Source organism: Mustela nigripes, chromosome 3 (genome assembly GCF_022355385.1).
Source record: "Mustela nigripes isolate SB6536 chromosome 3, MUSNIG.SB6536, whole genome shotgun sequence".
NCBI lineage: Eukaryota > Metazoa > Chordata > Mammalia > Carnivora > Mustelidae > Mustela > Mustela nigripes.
Window position 1 is genome coordinate 49,199,410 of NC_081559.1, and position 17,165 is coordinate 49,216,574.

Sequence of the window (17,165 nt, forward strand, 5' to 3'; positions counted from 1 at the left end):
CAAAGAAAAAAATAATCAGTTAAAGCAGATTCCTGTCACTCCCACACTGATTGTAACACTTGTATTTCCCAACACTCAACAAAAGAAGAAGGGAAAAAAATATATCGCCTGTCAACTGTCTTAAAAATTGACAATCAGACATTGGGGTGTGGTGAATGATAAGTTTCTTCTATTAGCAATTACTGTAAAGCTTAGGTTTTCAATAGTCACCAAAAGATCTAGAAACTAATACATGGCCTCAGACCAAGACCTTAGTTGTGGCGAGTTGTGTGTATTTCAGTTCTGCTAGGTCTTTCCTTCCCCAACTCACACACTCTTCCCTCACTGATGGTGTCACGACAGACACGAATATTCTGAGCAAAAGTGATTTTTTTTTAAGATTTTATTTATTTGACAGAGAGAGAGAAATCACAAGTAGGCAGAGAGGCAGGCAGAGAGAGAGGAGGAAGCAGGCTCCCCGCGGAGCAGAGAGCCCGATGCGGAGCTTGATCCCAGGACCGTGGGATCATGACCCGAGCCGAAGGCAGCGGCTTTAACCCACTGAGCTACCCAGGCGCCCCAAAAGTGTTTTTTTTTTTTTAATAAACCTTCACAAAAAAGTTGAGTATCTGCTGAGATGTACACGCACTCTCTTCCTCCTTCCACCAAGGGAAAAGCCTTCTGCAAACAGATAGTGGATCTTAAAATTACAGGGTACCCACGACCCCAGATGATAAATCCACTCACTCTTCTTCTCCGCTAGGATGTCAATTTAGCTCTAACAATAACAATAAACAACTATTGATTTTAAAGGTGCAACTGAGAAAGTAGGTCTTGTCACTTTCTCATGTTGGGTTTGGAGACTGCAAATGGTGCTATTTGGTTTTCAAATTTTTATATTGTTCTCTTTATCAGCAAAGGAGATTTGAATCCAGGCTTTTAGATGTTTGCTAAAGATGACCTTCATCTAGGAAACAGGAGACCTGCTTTGCACTGATTTCCCAACAGGGCTATTTGGACAGACACACTGACTCTCACCTGCTACCCCAACTCCATTCACCCCCTTCCTCAATCGCATGTACACATGTCTATGGTGCTGACTTAATTTGAGGGACAAAGAAAACTAACCTGCAGAGAGAACTGTATAATTCTCAAATACTGGGAAAGCTTAATACAGTGTAACGATAAGGGAAAAACTCAACTGATCACATGTTCAGTCTCTTTATATATACAGTCAAAATGGTCTCAGGCTTCTAGTCTCTTAATGCCATTTCTCACTTATCCAATCAATTTTAAATCTAATGGATTGGTCAGACTCTTAATTCCACATGGAGAAACTCCTGTGAAGGCTCAGGGAGCCATCTTTTAAGTCATGCTGTCTGCAAATGGTTGTTTCTAGGGACACGATCTGCACAGAGAATGGTGGAGGTAAGGGGAAGAAGCGGTGAGACACGGGACATCTATCCTTGCCCCGCTTGATGAACACAAGGGCAGGGCACACGCACAACTTCATCTCTCACTCTCCTCCCGTTTCGAAGTCTCCGTCTGCCTGGGTCAGATCACATGTATTTCCTACAGTGTACTCTTTGCCCATATGGAAGCTCAGGCACCAGAGCCTATAAGCAAATAAGGATTTCTCTGCCCACTGAGCTAAATCCAGAGGCCCCCCCAAAACTGACATACATCATACTCAGAGGCATTCCTGTCTTCCTGTGGGTAAACAGTTCCAGAGGAACTGCGACACGAGAATCTTAAAGTATTTGCAAAGTTATATATGCACTTAGTCATTTAGTTATATATGTATTATAGGAGCAAAATCTCATCTCTCTGGCAGCTAAGGTTAAAAAAAACACTTTTTGACAAGAATGTACTTACATCACTCAGGGCATTTCCTGCCGCCTTCAGCTGCTGGAGCAGTGGGTTCTCTGAAGCAGGAAGTACATTATAATCTGCTTTTCCCTTATTCTTTTCATAGTCTTCTTTGTATTTTACCTGTAGGAATGAAATAAAATGAGAAAGTAATGCTGTGGGTTATTTTTGCTCTCGTCTCTATTATGGATATTATGACATGGTTTCTCAATCAATTTTCTCTTTAGAAGAGTGGCAGCTTGACATTTTACAAACAAAATACTCCTAGTAGCTCATAACAGCAGCAGAGCAAGTGCATCAATTTCCAGGCTAACTTCTCTTCCCATTCATTTATTCATTCAAAAATGTCCATAGGGGATCAATTGTGCACTGGCTCTGGGACAGGTCCAAGAAAGAGTAAGACCTGGTCCCCGCCCTCAAAGAGAAAAAGACACACACAGATAATGACAGAGCCTCATGTCCCAGACACTTGCTGCTCCACAACCCTCATTTAGCTCTTAGCCTCCAGCTGCCTAATTGCCAACACACTGTTAAAGAAAGCAAAGCAGAAGCATCCTCAGTCGTATGCTTCATCTGTGGCTGTGCGTGAGCATGTGTGTATCTAATGTACATCAGAAGTGAGAGGAAAGGGCTGGAGGCTGGATGAAGGATGACAACCTCGCTTCTTCTTTCTGCCCTCCCACTGTGCACCTTCAATTCCAGCTTTAGCAGAAGCTTTTTTTTTTTTTTTTAAGATTTTATTTATTTATTTGACAGACAGAAATCACAAGTAGGCAGAGAGGCAGGCGGGAGGCCGGAGGGAAGCAGGCTCCCTGCTGAGCAGAGAGCCCGATGTGGGGCTCGATCCCAGGATCCTGAGATCATGACCTGAGCTGAAGGCAGTGGCTTAAACCACTGAGCCACCCAGGCGCCCTAGCAGAAGCTTTTAATGAGCGCCCCAAAGCCTCTATCAGGAACATGCCCAAAGGGAGAACAAGAAACCCATCCTAGTTCTGACCCTGATCCACAGTGCCCACCATTTATTGTGGCAACACAGCTGTAGAATACAGAACAGTTCAAAGACTCCTAGGTAGCTTACCAACATTTGAGAACCTCAAAAACCAAATATAATCAGTTTGGTCTCCAAAGGTAGGAGATACACAGCTGAAAGTCAGAGGCACCACCCTCTACAGAAGCCACAGAAGACTCACAGGGAATACTCTACAGTAATGAAAAGACATAACTTTCTATCTTACAGAATTATGAGCTTTATTGGAAAATGGAACCAACCAGAAAAGGAATTCTACACACACCCTTATCTCCCTACCTACATGTGGGCTATGTGGCCTCTTCTCCTGTTTATGGATAAACTGTCAGCACTTGTGGCAAAGTTTCCCCTCCTGTTAAGTACCAGAACCCTTCCCCTTTCACCTACTCAAGGATATCACTCCAGCCACTCTTTCTGCCTCAGAAAGAGATGATTTTCCTTCCACACTGTGGAATTTTCCCATCAATGCAGATACACGGTGTCTTTGCTATCTTAAAAGAATCCCCTCTTCACCCACGTATCCCTCAGCCACTACCTCATTTTCTTCTTTTCCTTTCAGGAAAACACTTTGAAAAAGCTAAGTTATATTCTTCTAAATCTCTGTTCTCATCCACTCATGAGCCCTCTCTAAGCAGACTCAACCAAGTTGCTCTTAAGTTCATCAGAGACCAGACGCTGGTAAATTCATGTCAGAAACATCTGACACAGCTGATCACCCTCTTCTCCTGTCACTTGCTTCCCACTCTCTACCAACTCTACTCCCACCTCATCGTGCTAATGTGTTTGCGGGGGGATACTCCGGAGCTCAGTCCTAGAGCTTTCAGTCTACACTTGCTCCCTTGATGGTGTCCAGTCTTACGATGTTAAATACTATCCATATACAGATGTCTTCCAAATTTATACAACCCTTCCCGATATCTCCTCTGAAACTTCAGTCTTGTGCAGTCAACTGCCCACTTAACCTTTCCACTAAGATGTCTAAAAGGCATCTCAGGTCTTACATATTGGAAGCTGAGCCTATATCTTCCCTCCAAAAATAATTATCCAGTCCTTCCGCACTCTTCCCTCTCTTGTAAAGGGAAATTCCATTCATGCAGTTGCTTAGACCCAAACTTTCTTCCCATATCCCACAACCAACCCAACAGCAGACCAGATCAGCTCTACCTTCAAAGTACATCTCATCACCTGCCCTGCTCTCCTCCTGATCCAAAACATGACTGTCTTGCACCTGGAGACTGAAATAGCTTCCTAGGTGATGAGATCTTCTTGCTTTCACTCCTTCAGCAGAGCCAAGGGCAGGATTTGAGTCAAGTCTGATTAGCTCTGAAGTTTATATGCTTTCTAGTGCTAGCCTGCTGAGGACTCTATTTACTGAAGTCTGCTCTACAGAGTATATGAACATATCCATCGATCTCTGTATCTTCTCTGTGACCAGATTCTCACCAATTAGTAGGAAAATAAAAAAAAAATTATAATCATGAGTGTGGGAATGTCCATATTCAGAGAAGTTTGCCAATCGTATTTTCTTGAGGGAGTTCTTCTGTTGGAGAGCACAACCTTTCTACTTGCAGGTGTGAAAAGGTCCTTTATGAAATATTAAAGATAATACTTAAGTATTGTTAATGGTCATACTAGCAAAATTTTTCAAAAATATGGTAGCCTTATAACCCCAAAGTACTTTTTTTGTTGTTGCCCAAGAACTCTTTTTTCTTCATTACTTACAAAATCAAGAGTTATAAAAAATCCACCCCAATAAGACCATCATGACAGATGAGAGCATTTCCCCATACCTTGCTAGCTGCTACCCCAGCTTGTTTATTCACTTTGTACTCCGGTGTTTCCGTGTGCATGAAGTAGATCTGGTCTTTCATATTCTCAAAATCTTCCTGGTATTTTCTCTGTAAGACATTAAACATGCTGGAGAACTGCTGTGAACACAGACTGTGCAAGGGTTCACACGGGGGAACAGGGGCCACTTGGGTTGCTTTACGCATAGCCCCACTCCTCTTGGTTTATGCAGATCAGGTTACAATGAGAGATGGTAGGGCCATCACAAAACCAATTAGAAACTTAACTGAGACTTAGAGCAATTGTAAGAGGCTGAAACTACCCTTTAAGAAGGAGCTCCCAGGGCTGGAGGCAGAGAATTTCAGAGAAAAGGAAAAGAGTTTTTCAGTGAAGAATTTCTGGGAAGAAACTAGTCAGTTTCATAAATGTAGTTTGGGTTCCCCAGGCAAAGAATAAATTTAAAAGGGACCCTTTAACCTGTACTCACTTGGAAACCCTATTGTTCATATGAAAATTCAGGCAAGAATAATGTAATCTGAGTAAAACAGTATTTCTCAAAAGGGAAGGAAGACTGGGAGATTTCTTTCTGGTTAGGAACCCTACACAGGTCTTGTCCCCAAGAAGAGTCCATTACCTGGACTCTAATGTTCTGGTACCCCTTCAGGTGTAGTTGGGGACTAGAAGTTATAAAGAAAAGGGTCACCTTTCATCCTAAGAACATCCGGCCATTTCCTCCTACTTACTGAGCTGATGTTATCAGCATTCATTCTGGCAGTAGCAATTTCAAAGCAAGGTGTCTCACTCCATTTGCCTTTGATTTTATTTTCATAGTCCGCCTTGTATTTTTGCTATGAGAAAAAAAGAAGACAAGACAAAATATAGGAAATACAGAAATTGACAAGATAGAAAAGTAGTAAATGGGCAGCTTTAAAAAACATCTTTAAAAATTTTTTTTAAATAAAAAGATATCTTGATATCTATTAAGATATCTGTTAAGAACTTCTTAAGTTCTTAATAGAAGTCTTCAAACCTTCTAGCATAGTGTCAACAAGAAAGTTGAGCAGTGGGTAGAGGTAACAATTGACCCTCTTCTTGTCGAATCTGGGGACTTAGTTCATTCAGAACTTACAGATATTCTCTGATGTTTGAGGGAGGAGACTCAGAAGCATACTCCACTTGTATTTCAGAGTTATACTAAAACCACTCAACCCCAGGTTTCCATGCCAGATGAACTTATTTCTGAGCTTTACCAATACTCCTGGTTATCCAGAAAGCTTGGTTATCCAAAAATCTGGCTTACAGACTAATTTTAAGCCTTTCCAGTTGAGACTTAAAGAAATTTTAATGAGAACTGGCAAGTAATTCAAAAATTGCCCCATCTTACTCCCAAACACCACCCCACCTGAACTTCAGGCTGTGGGCATCTAGAAGACTAGAATTATGTCTTCTTTATGTTTATATCCTCAGAATCTAACACAAAATGCAGCACACACAAGTGGCCTCATAAATGGCCTCATAAATGCATGCTCAAATACACTGAATTGAGCTAAGTCAATGATATGTGGCTTCAAACTACCTTGGCCTTATACTGCTCTTAGAATAAAATTAAATTACTCAATACCAAATCTGGGCATATAAGCCAAAGCCAGAGCTGGGTTACAGCAATTTCCCCTTCTTGGGAAATGTGTTAACAGATACAACCAATGAGCCTCAAGGTTTCTGCACACCTACACCCCTACTATACTCTTCAAGAGAAAAGGAAGTTGCTTTCTAGTATACCTTTAACAGAACCAGTGCCAAGGAGAAGTGATGTGCTGAACCAGTGAGTATGAGTTAAAGGATGCTCAATCCTTTCTCAAATGCACATACCCTTTCTTCTCAAGAGCTTAATATGCCAATCAATAGCCAAGTGTTTTTCATAACTATAAATTTTAGAGTCCTGGGCCTGAGTCCAGAAGCTCTGGGCCCAAGACTGGACTCTTATCATTACCAATGGTGTGACTTAGCTTCTCCAAGTTTCAGGGTTCTCAACCATAGCACCAACAACCTTCCACATTAAGATTAAAAAGTTCATACCCTGAAGAGTCCTAAACAAATGTAGGCTACAATAACTCTAACAACTATGATGATAACATTGATAGCATAACAGAGTAAGAAACTGGAGAAAATTGTGTGAGTATTCTTTGATAGAAATCTTTGTTGAGATAATATTTACATTAAAGTACCAATTAATGTGTACTCTCCTCTCATGAAGCTTTAAAAAAATTGTAGTCAACTTTTCAGTCGATCAAAACAGACTTAACTCAGTCAAAAAGGATTTTTCGATTGGCTGATTGCCTATAGAAGTAAGTATTTCTAAACTTTTTGGGGACTAGACCTCTTCAGATATCTGAGAAAGTTATAAAGTGCCCATAAACACAACTTAGAGAATTCTTTTTTTCTTTTTAAAAGGTTTTATTAATTTGGCAGAGAGAGACACAGTGAGAGATGGAACACAAGCAAGGGGAGTAGGAAAGGGAGAAGCAGGCTCCCCACAGAGCAGGGAGCCCGATGCAGGGCTGGATTACAGGACTCTGGGATCATGACCTGAGCCGAAGGCAGACACCTAACTGACTGGGCCACCCAGATGCCCCACAGAGAATTCCTGAATTACGTGCACCCCAGGTTTACAAGCACCTACATTCTTGGTGGGGGATATTGCCATTCTTCTGCTTGGTGTCAAAGGAAAACAACTCCAGTATTAGGGGGTAGGGGAAACAGAGCCTAATGCATCTCTAAAACTTTGTAATATACTTTAAAATTGAGAAGGCAGTATTCTTTTTTTTTTTTTTTAAAGATTTTACTTATTTGTCAAAGACAGAGTGTATAAGCAAAGAGAGCTATAGGTAGAGGGAGAAGCAGGCTCCCCACTGAGCAAAAAGCCTGATGTGGGACTCAATCCCAGGACCCTAGGATCACGACCTGAGCTGAAGGCAGAGGCTTAACCAACTGAGCCACTCAGGTGTCCCCACAGCAGACATTCTTAATGAGGTCCAAACATGGGGTCATTATGGAGAAATAATAAGAAAATCATATATGTAGATTTGTTAAAAGAAAATTAAGTAAAAATTAATTCTCACATTAAGATACAGATATCCGTTGTTTTAAAAAGATATTAAAACAAGATGCAGGGGTGCCTGGGTGTCTTAGTTAGCTAAATGTCAGACTCTTGGATTCAGCCCAGGTCGTGATCTCAGGATCATGAGACTGAGCTCTGAGTCAGGCTCCACACTGGGTATGGAGCCTGCTTAAGATTGTCTCTCTTGCCTTCTGCCCCTTCCCGACACCCTACCCCACTCGCACATTCTCTCTCCGAAAAAGAGTAAAATAAAACAAGATGCAGAACAAGAGTTTAAGACCCCCGCACCCTCACCCAAAGTCCTCCCCCACTTCTCTCTCTTCATGAACCAGTAGCTAAAATGGGTCAGCTTGGAGGTGGATCTCTCACCATGCACCCCTGACTACTCGCATGTCTGGGAAGATTTTCACTACAAGCGACTGAGGCTACAGCTTGTTAACTGTTGAAAAAGTTATGGCCTTCCCCTTCATTTATAGGTAGGAGAGAAGTTGAAAGAATAAAGGCCTGCCGCTTGAGGAATGAGAGGAAGAAAGAGGTATGTGTCTGCCTGGGACCTCCTCTGTCCATAAGCGGTTGACTCTACCTGCCTGTCAGCAAGGCCTGAGTGTTTACGTGGTACACAGAGACGTTAACTGTACCAGGGGCCCCACACCCAACCTTCCCTCCAGCTCCCCCCAGTCCTTCTGTCTGACTGTCAGGTTCCAAGTCAATCAATGGAAACCTGGCAGCAAGAATGGATTTAACCTCCTCTAGGATTCTGTGTTTGTTCATTTACCAGAGGACAGCACATGGGGTCAGTTCAAGCTCTGGAACACCTTCTGTGGTCAAGAGAGTAACCGCAGGTCGACAGATGCAGTAAAATTGCTTCCTCAGACCGTAGCTCCTCCTCCTCAGAAATGAGCTGAGAGGCTTGTGTTAGGCCACAAACTAGACACCCTAATGTCCTTCTTAAACACATGGCTTTATTTTTGACTTTCCACATCTGCATCTGTGGTTTTGATGTGGTTATCAAATGGAAGGACGACAAAGCCCGTTAGTTAATCACACTTCACTCTGTGAGTTGCTAAATACTAGGACTTCGGACAGCTTCGTTCACAGAAATGCGATCCTTTCACGCAGCTGGAGGGGGTCCCGACTGACATTTTCATTGCCCACAGTGGCCCCAGGGCCACTTTCCTAACTCAACCAAATCTCCTCTGATGGAACCAATGGAAGTCTCTCCCTAAGTCTTTGTGATAGAGGAGCTTCCATGGTATTAGAAGATCAGAGCTGGGCATCTTTGTGGTGTGCAGCGATATTTTCTGAAAGATGTTTTTAAAAATATTCTAGTGCAATACTAAGATAAAGCACACCCCAGCTCCACAGGGATGGAAGGTCCTGTGCTTGGGACCCTTCAGGACCTCACCCAGGTACCTAAGGTTGTTCATCTGTAGCCTCTGTTATGTAATAAACATAAGAGTGTTTCCCCTGAGTGCTGTGAGCCAATTATTAGCAAATTATCAAATATGAGGAGGGGGTCATGGGAAGCCTGGATTTAAGCCAGTCAGTCAGAGGTATGGGAGGTCCAGATTTACGACTAGTTGTCTGAAGTAGGGTCAGTCTTGAGGGTCTGAACCCTTAACCTGTGAGATCTGAGGCTAACTCCAGGTAGATAATGTCAGAATCAAAGTGAACTAATAGGGCAGCGAGTTGGTGTCAGAGAATTGGTCAGTGGTACAAGACCCATTTGGTGGCAGGAGTGTGCACAGAGAGCAAAGGAAACAGAGCTCTTCCTTTCAACTCTAGATCCCAGGGAGCTATCATTGGACATTCCAGCCTGGAATCTCACATTTTTCCTCATGTTATAAATCTAGAAGGAAGCAGAGAGGCAAGCACTGAGAGACTTAAGGGACTTCCCAGTGTTGCACTCAGAAGCCCACCTCCAGCTGGCTGAGGTGGGCGCAGTGACCTCACTGGAATGCTCGCTCACATGAACCACCTGCCTGCCTGTCCGTCTGTGTTAGAGCTACAAAATGTGGCTGAGCCAAGACAAGTGCTGCCGTGGAGCTGGTGGCTTTGGCCAAAGAGAAAAGTGAGAGAACGGATTCTGACAGATCCAGTAAGGAAAGCTGGTAAACAACAGAATCAATACATAAGCCATATAATCATTGCAGATATGCAATCATCATATTAACATATGAACAGAAGGGCGCCTGGGTGGCTCAGTTGTTTAAGTCTCTGCCTTTGGTTCGGGTCATGATCCCAGAGTCCCGGGATCGAGTCCCGCATCAGGCTCCCGGCTCTGCAGGGAATCTCCTTTTCCCTCTGACCTTCTCCCCTCTCGTGCTCTCTCTTACTCTCTCTCCCAAATAAATCAATAAATCTTTAAAAACAAACAAACAAACAAACATGAACTGAAGGCTGGAAGACAAAGGGACGGATCTGGGAAACACAGAAAAGGAAATGCTGGATTTGAATACCTAAGAGGGAGAAGATCAAGGAGGTTTTATCCATGTCGGAGAGCAAGGAAACGTGGGTCAAAGCCCATAATGGTGGGGAACACTTCAAGAGGACAGAGGCAAGTCCCACAGCTAAATCACCTCTCTCTCCTCCACCCGCAGCTCTAGTCCTCTTATTGGATGGTCTGTGGTTGGATGGACTGCTACCAATCACAAGCATTTCTTCCCAAAGTGAGTATTGTTTTAGATGTCCAGCAGCCATTAAAAACTTGGAATTTGACTAAGACTGGGATGAATAGCCAAATCTAGTGACTTTCATCCACAGCCATCTTCCCTCGGCTCATATTGCTATTCCACAATGGCAAACCCAGACTGGTGAGGATTTTGAAATGTCCAATGACGCCACCGTATCTGGCTGGAGTGGTGCGGTCCAATAGGCACCTCATGCAAGCCACCACTGTAACTGTAAATTTTCTAGTAGCCGATTTTTAAAATGCAAGAAGGAACAGGTGTGAAATTAATTTTAGTAATATATTTTACTTAACCCAATAGATCCAACAAATATGATTTCAATGTATAATCAATATGAAAATCATGAGCTGTTTTATGTTCTTTTTGTCCTAAGTATTCTAGACCAGTGCCTATGTCATGCATATAGGACCCTCAGTTTATATAATCACGTTTCAAATGCTCAGTGGTCACATGTGGATGATGGCCACTACATCGAGGAGCACAACTCTAGACTAACCAGCATGTCTAAATTAGCGGAGATTGATTACAGAGCTGGGTGGCTCAGTGGGTTGGGCCTCTGCCTTTGGCTCAGGTCATGATCTCAGCGTCCTGGGATCGAGGCCTGCACTGGACTCTCTGTTCAGCAAGGAGCCTGCTTCCCCATCTCTCTCTGCCTGCCTCTCTGCCTACTTGTGGTCTCTCTCTGTCAAATAAATAAATACAATCTTAAAAAAAAAGAAAAAGAAAAAGAAAAAAGAAAGGCATTTTTTTAAAAATCATGTTCAAGTACCCCCATTGCACCCTCAAATAAGGTAAGTGTGCTGCATTAGTAAGATATCATTTAAAATATGCTTTAAATAAAAATTAAAAATAGATTTGTTTTCCAAATGACCATTTGAAAGAGGGTTTGTACCTTTTCTTCAAAAAAAGATCAGTGATCCTTGTTCCCTAATCTTATTTAAGTATGAATATCTTCAGCAGGCCAGCTCTTTCTGGACAGTTCTAAAGTTCATTTCTGCTTAGCCCTGGGCAAATTCCAGGGTCATGGCATTCCTGTTAGTGAAAATTTACTGTACTTATCAGCTCTATCATCCAAATAAGCCCTTGGTTATAGTTAGTAGTCTGCAACATCAGACATTAAAAACATCACTGAATAAACTTCATCTTTCTAGTTTTAATTCCTTCTCCTTTCTCAGAGACATCCTTTCCTACCAAATACCTAAACAAGATAGAAACCTTGAGGTTCCACCAAGATTCAAGCAGTAGGCCAAACTGGGGACTGAACTCCATGGAGGGCAATGAGAAGTAATTAAAGGGAGCAGTATCCCAGGAGAAAGTGGCCCAATACAAACCAATTTAAAATAGGACTTTAGCATGGGTCTCGTCATCAGCTGAACATCTGTCTCTCGGCATTCTCTGGGAGGGCTGCATTCCGCAGAGCGAGTTTACCAGCCTAAATATAGACAGACTAAGCCATTTTCCTGGGCCTTAAAAGCTATGAAGTGCACTGTCCATGGCTGTCACACTAAGCCCTGTCTGAGAGATCACTCTGCGTTCTTATTTTCTCCATGTCTGACAGAGAGCATTAAAGCGTATGAGGTCTTCACACTGAATTAAGACAATCAGATCCTCCAAGAAAATGTGCGGTGACTCAGTTCTCGGTTAGTAGCACTTCCTTAAATCACAATGTTAAATGACATCAGGACATAATTTCTGTTCTTAAAATGCAGCTTTCTCATTTACCAATCACTGAGTCCTTAAGTGGACCGAACATTTATTAACATGGCCCCACAGTGTTAATGGAGGTACTGTGTTCAAGGTAGATTTTTTAGGGTCTTATTGCAAAACAACTCTCGGTGTTGGTGTTGGGTCTTCGGGTTCCCCTTACTTTCTCTGAGATTTGAGAAGATTAAGCCAGATGTTTCAAGGCAGAGAGTGGCCCAGCCCTATTTACTTACCTTGCTCACTTGATTGGTCACTTTCTTAGCAAATTCTATATCTGGAGGGTCCGGCAGCGTTGTAAATTGAGACTGCTGTTCAGCATGACCTTTTTTGTAGGCAATCTGACAAAATAAAAGATGGGGATGCTCATGAGCCACAGAAAATTATTCTACATCCCAGATTCCATTTGTTGGAATTAAAAAAATAAAAAAAAAGGACTAGGTTTTCATCCGTACCTGAAGTTTTGAACTTTAGTGTATCATGTAACAGGGATGTATCCTTACAGATTTGACATGCCTTTGCTCTCAGTATTACTAGTGATTTCTACCTCATTAAGTCTTCCCTCTTCACCAAGGCTATTAACTTAGATGTTTCCTTCCTTTTGTCTCTATGCCGTGATTTATAATTGAAACTACTCTTTTTCTTTTTTTTTAAGATTTTATTTAGGGGCACCTGGGTGGCTCAGCCTTTAAGTGTCTGCCTTCTGCTCAGGTCATGATCCCAGGGTCCTGGGATCAAGTCCCACATTGGGCTCCCTGCTCTCTGGGGAGCCTGCTTCTCCCTCACCCACTCCCCCTGCTTGTGTTCCCTCTCTCACTTTGTCTTTATCAAATAAATAAATCTTTTTTTTTAAAAAGATCTTATTTATTTGGCAGAGAGAGCATAAAGTGGGAGAGCATCAGGCAGAGAGAGAGGGAGAAGCAGACTCCCCGCTGAACAGGGACTCGATCCCAGGACCCTGGATCATGACCTGAGCTGAAGGCATACACTTAACCAACTGAGCCACCCAGGTGTTCCCCAACCTCTTGTCTTTATATCACACCCGCTACCAAAACCCTAGCTCTGAATCAACTCAGCGGGCATACTTCCTCTGCTTACATCCAGGATGCTGAGTGCTACTGAAGAAAACCACACAATTCTACTGACTGGACAATGACAATGCAACAAGCACAACTAAAAGTTCCACTGGAATAAGGTACAGAAGTGGAAAAGGGAGTCTCTCAAATCTAAGCCCTTAGCCTGAAGGCTAGGTGTGTAGCCAGTGATACACTCGGTGAATAAGAGCTTGCTTGGGGCTCTATGCCCAATACTCGGAATTTATCGTAACCAACTGCCATCTTGCCTTCAAGGAAGCTTGAACATCCTGTTATGCATCTCTGCTCAGTCTCTGCTCACAGCGGCTAGTGTTAAACTCCAAGACCGTCCTTAGGCCCCCAGTCAACTCTCAGCTGCCTTTTTCATAAAGAAATGCTATATATCCTCTTCTCTTTCCCTGTACTCATCCCTGCCCTTCCCCACTACTGCGTGGCTCAGAGAAGCAGCCATTGCAGGGCAGAACCCCTGTACTCTCACTGCTGTTCCCTCCCAGCATCCCTCGGTACCCAGCTCCATCCGTCACCTCTTCTCTCGCTCGTTGTTGTTTTTTTTTTTGACAGCTTCAGCTGCTCCCTCATGAGCAACTTCCCTTTGCCTATTAAAGGCCTCTCTTGTTGGAAAATATGTGTCCATTAGTCATGCAACCCCTTCGCTCTTGCCCTCCATTTTCCTTCACTGACTACTCAGGCGTTTTTTCCACCAACCTTGACCTCTGCCTCCAAAAAATGCAGAACTATTTGTAGATCCCCAGACACATGAAAGCCTCTTATGCCTCTGGACCTCTCACCTGCTGTTCCCTTTTCCCTGGTAGGCCCCAGCTCCAGGCTCTCATCTGCCTGCGAACTGCTGCTCATTCTCCATGGCTCAGGACAAGCAACTGTCTCCCCACCTGAGGACCTTTCTCTTGGGACCTCACTCAACTTGGCACTTGTCTCCTTTAAAGGAATTCCCAGATGACACTATGATCCACAGCTTTCCTATCTGTCCGTCCTTGGACTGTGAGCTCTGCAAGGCCAGAAAACACAACCTCTTGTCTGGGAGCCCTGGTGGTTCACACAGAAACTGACCAGAGCAAATGTTCAATGACTGAAATCTCAAGAGATGGCTTATCATCACAACTTTTCTACTCAGTTGTGAGACTTGAACAAATTATTTCTCCTTCCACATGGAGGTATTCTTCTTTACACTATAAAGAAAGAGGCTGGACAGTTCCAAGGTCCCACTCATCATCTTCATGCTTTAACCAAGTCTAACTATGACTTAACCCGATAATATCTACCTACTACCTGTAACAAAAGCTTTTATGAACATTAGATCAATGGGGGATTTAAAACACTAATTTTAAAATGCATTTATATTAATTCCACTGGTCAAGCTTTAAGTAGTATAGACTTTATTTTAGGCATAGGGTGACTGGTATTTTCTATGGCTGGCTAAGTCCTCAGAGAATAAGAAACGTCCTGTCAGGAGAAATGCTTCCTAAGTATGACATCCTGTCAAAAACTTCAGAGAAATCAGATCTAGAAGTCCCAATTTCTCAGGAACCTTGTTCAGAATTCTGTCTAATTAGAATGCTACACTCTGGATCAACTTAAAGACTATCTTGGTATTTGTAAAATTATTTGGTCTTTGCTCAGATAGCAAGAAAAACATGATAAGTAGGTTTCAGAGAAACAGGAAAAGGGTGCAGGAAAGGGACAGAAAGCTTCCAAACCCAAGTGCTTGGTTTGAAATCTACATGCCTACCCAGCATTATGTTCTGTGAACAACAGCCTGCTTGGGGCTCTGTGCCCCAAAATTGTAGAAGTTCATGGTACGGACAACAGTATTAATAGGCACATTGGTAATCTGATACTTGGCGCATAACCTGCAATTAAATTAAAAGCCCTATCTTAACTGCCAAGTTCTTCTAAGGAAGGAGGGGAAGATTCTACTTCATGATTATATATTCTCCATTATGGATTCTACTGAGAGATCTCAAAAATGGGGTCAACTTAACTGTTCAGAGTCCCTAGCACTAGACTGACATGGAGGCAACCCCCCAGCTCTCCATTTGATGAAGAAAGGGAGACATGTGGAGATTAAGTGTCTTCTTGGAAACTTCTTCCTAGGCTTATATGACATGGCATTTCCTGGTTCTCCTTCAACTTCTCTGACAGTTTGTTCCCTCATTCTTTTGCTGGCTCCTTTCCAGGTGTCCTAAGTATGGGCGTCATCCAAAACTCTGCTCTTGGCCATATGTTGTTCTGCCTCCCTCATACGGTTTCGCATCTTCAGCTGTCCCTTTTATTCTGAAGACTCGCAAGTGTTCATTTCTTGTCCTGTTCTCACACCTATGCAATAGAATGAATTTCTAATTTATCCATAAAATGCCTTGATCAGAATGTTCCACCATCTCAACTCTGTTTCTCTATTCATTAGTGCACCATTACTAGTTGTAGCCCTATATGCCCAGACTACCAGACTTCCTCATAAACTCCTCTATGTGTCCCCTCACTCCTTCATCTCCAATATCCAATGTCCTTAACCCTTTTAAAATACTTTTTACCTTCAGATTCCTTTCTTCCTTTCCTTTGTCCCTGTCATCCCTTTGGTCTCTCTGTATTACTAAAACAGTCTTCTTCAAATGATCACAATTTTTCCCAGTCCCAATCTACTATATTGTCCTTCAGATTTTTTCCAAATCCTACTTTTTACCATACTGTTTTCCCCTCCAAAAATCACATGATATCTCTTACACACTACCATATCACATCAGAATTATTTCGTCTGATTTTCAAGGTCCTGCTACCAGTTTCTTAAAAGTGCCCTCCTAACTAGGCACCCACAACATTCACTTTCTTTGTCCCCTCAAGACTGATTTCACCACTATTCCTTTGTTCAAGGGTATTCTCTCCTTGAAATGCCTTTCCTGTTCGCCCCTTCCCTTGGGACTGCCACTTCGGCATGGCCTTCTCTAATTACTTGCATGTGCCCTCTCTGTCCGTACCATGAACTTCTACAACTTGCATGAGCTCTCTACTACGGTTCAAATATTAGACTATAGAATGTGCTTTCTAAAATTTTTGAAAAATTTTTTTCTTATTGTTTAATATGTAACAATTTCATTTTATCTGTTTATAAAGTCTCAAGGGAAAGGATGAAAACTTCTTGTCATACCTTTCTATCCCATCAGCTATGTATGCATAATGGACTTTCAACAAGTAACTACTGATCACTTGAAAAAGGTTACACAATAATATTATATGTTCATGACATACAGAACCAAAAAGCTAACTTAAAAGAGAACCAAACAGGCCCCTATATATTAAAACCAATACAGTACTAGATAGACTTAAATTTTTGTTATGGCTTCTTTATTTTTTAACTTACTCTTTGGAAAAACAGGAGTACACCTAAGCTATATTTTAATCAACTGTATGAAAACTGGGATAGAAATATGTCCCCTAAATTTGCAAATGATATAGAGTGAGAGGCGATAAAAGATTAAGACCTCAAAAGTTGGAAACACCATCAAATGATTATGCATAATTCCAGTACAGGGCAAGGTAAGATTCTAAGATCCATTAGAAATAAATCCTAGTAATTTTCAAGACACCAAATGACTTGTTAAGTCCACAGTGAGTGTTAGAGGTTTGAGGGGTCTAGTTGACAACTCAAGGAAAAACAACTTGTTATTTTTTAAAACCGTGTTCTCCTGAAGACAAGAGCAGAAGTCTGGATTTTCAATACAGACTCTAGCAAATCCAGGAGTCAAGACATAAAGCTCCTCAAAACAAGGGCAACTGTTAGAATCAAGTGGAGCTCTCTACTACGGCTGGTGCTTTCAACATAGGGACTCAACAGGCCTGCTAAATCCCTCTAAAAAAATGGTTTTCAAGGGCACCTGGGTGGCTCA

At 42.3% G+C, this 17,165-nt stretch overlaps 1 protein-coding gene across 1 annotated transcript in view; it reads right to left on the reverse strand.

The window, feature by feature from the left end:
- Positions 1-17,165, reverse strand: part of NEB (nebulin) — a 207,481-nt gene that overhangs the window by 179,749 nt on the left and 10,567 nt on the right. Inside the window, exons 8-11 of the mRNA XM_059393958.1 lie at positions 12,409-12,513; positions 5,407-5,511; positions 4,666-4,773; positions 1,855-1,971 (exon numbers count right to left, since the gene is read on the reverse strand). Of these exons, the coding sequence (XP_059249941.1) occupies positions 1,855-1,971; positions 4,666-4,773; positions 5,407-5,511; positions 12,409-12,513 (435 nt within the window). The remainder of the gene's footprint in view (positions 1-1,854; positions 1,972-4,665; positions 4,774-5,406; positions 5,512-12,408; positions 12,514-17,165) is intronic.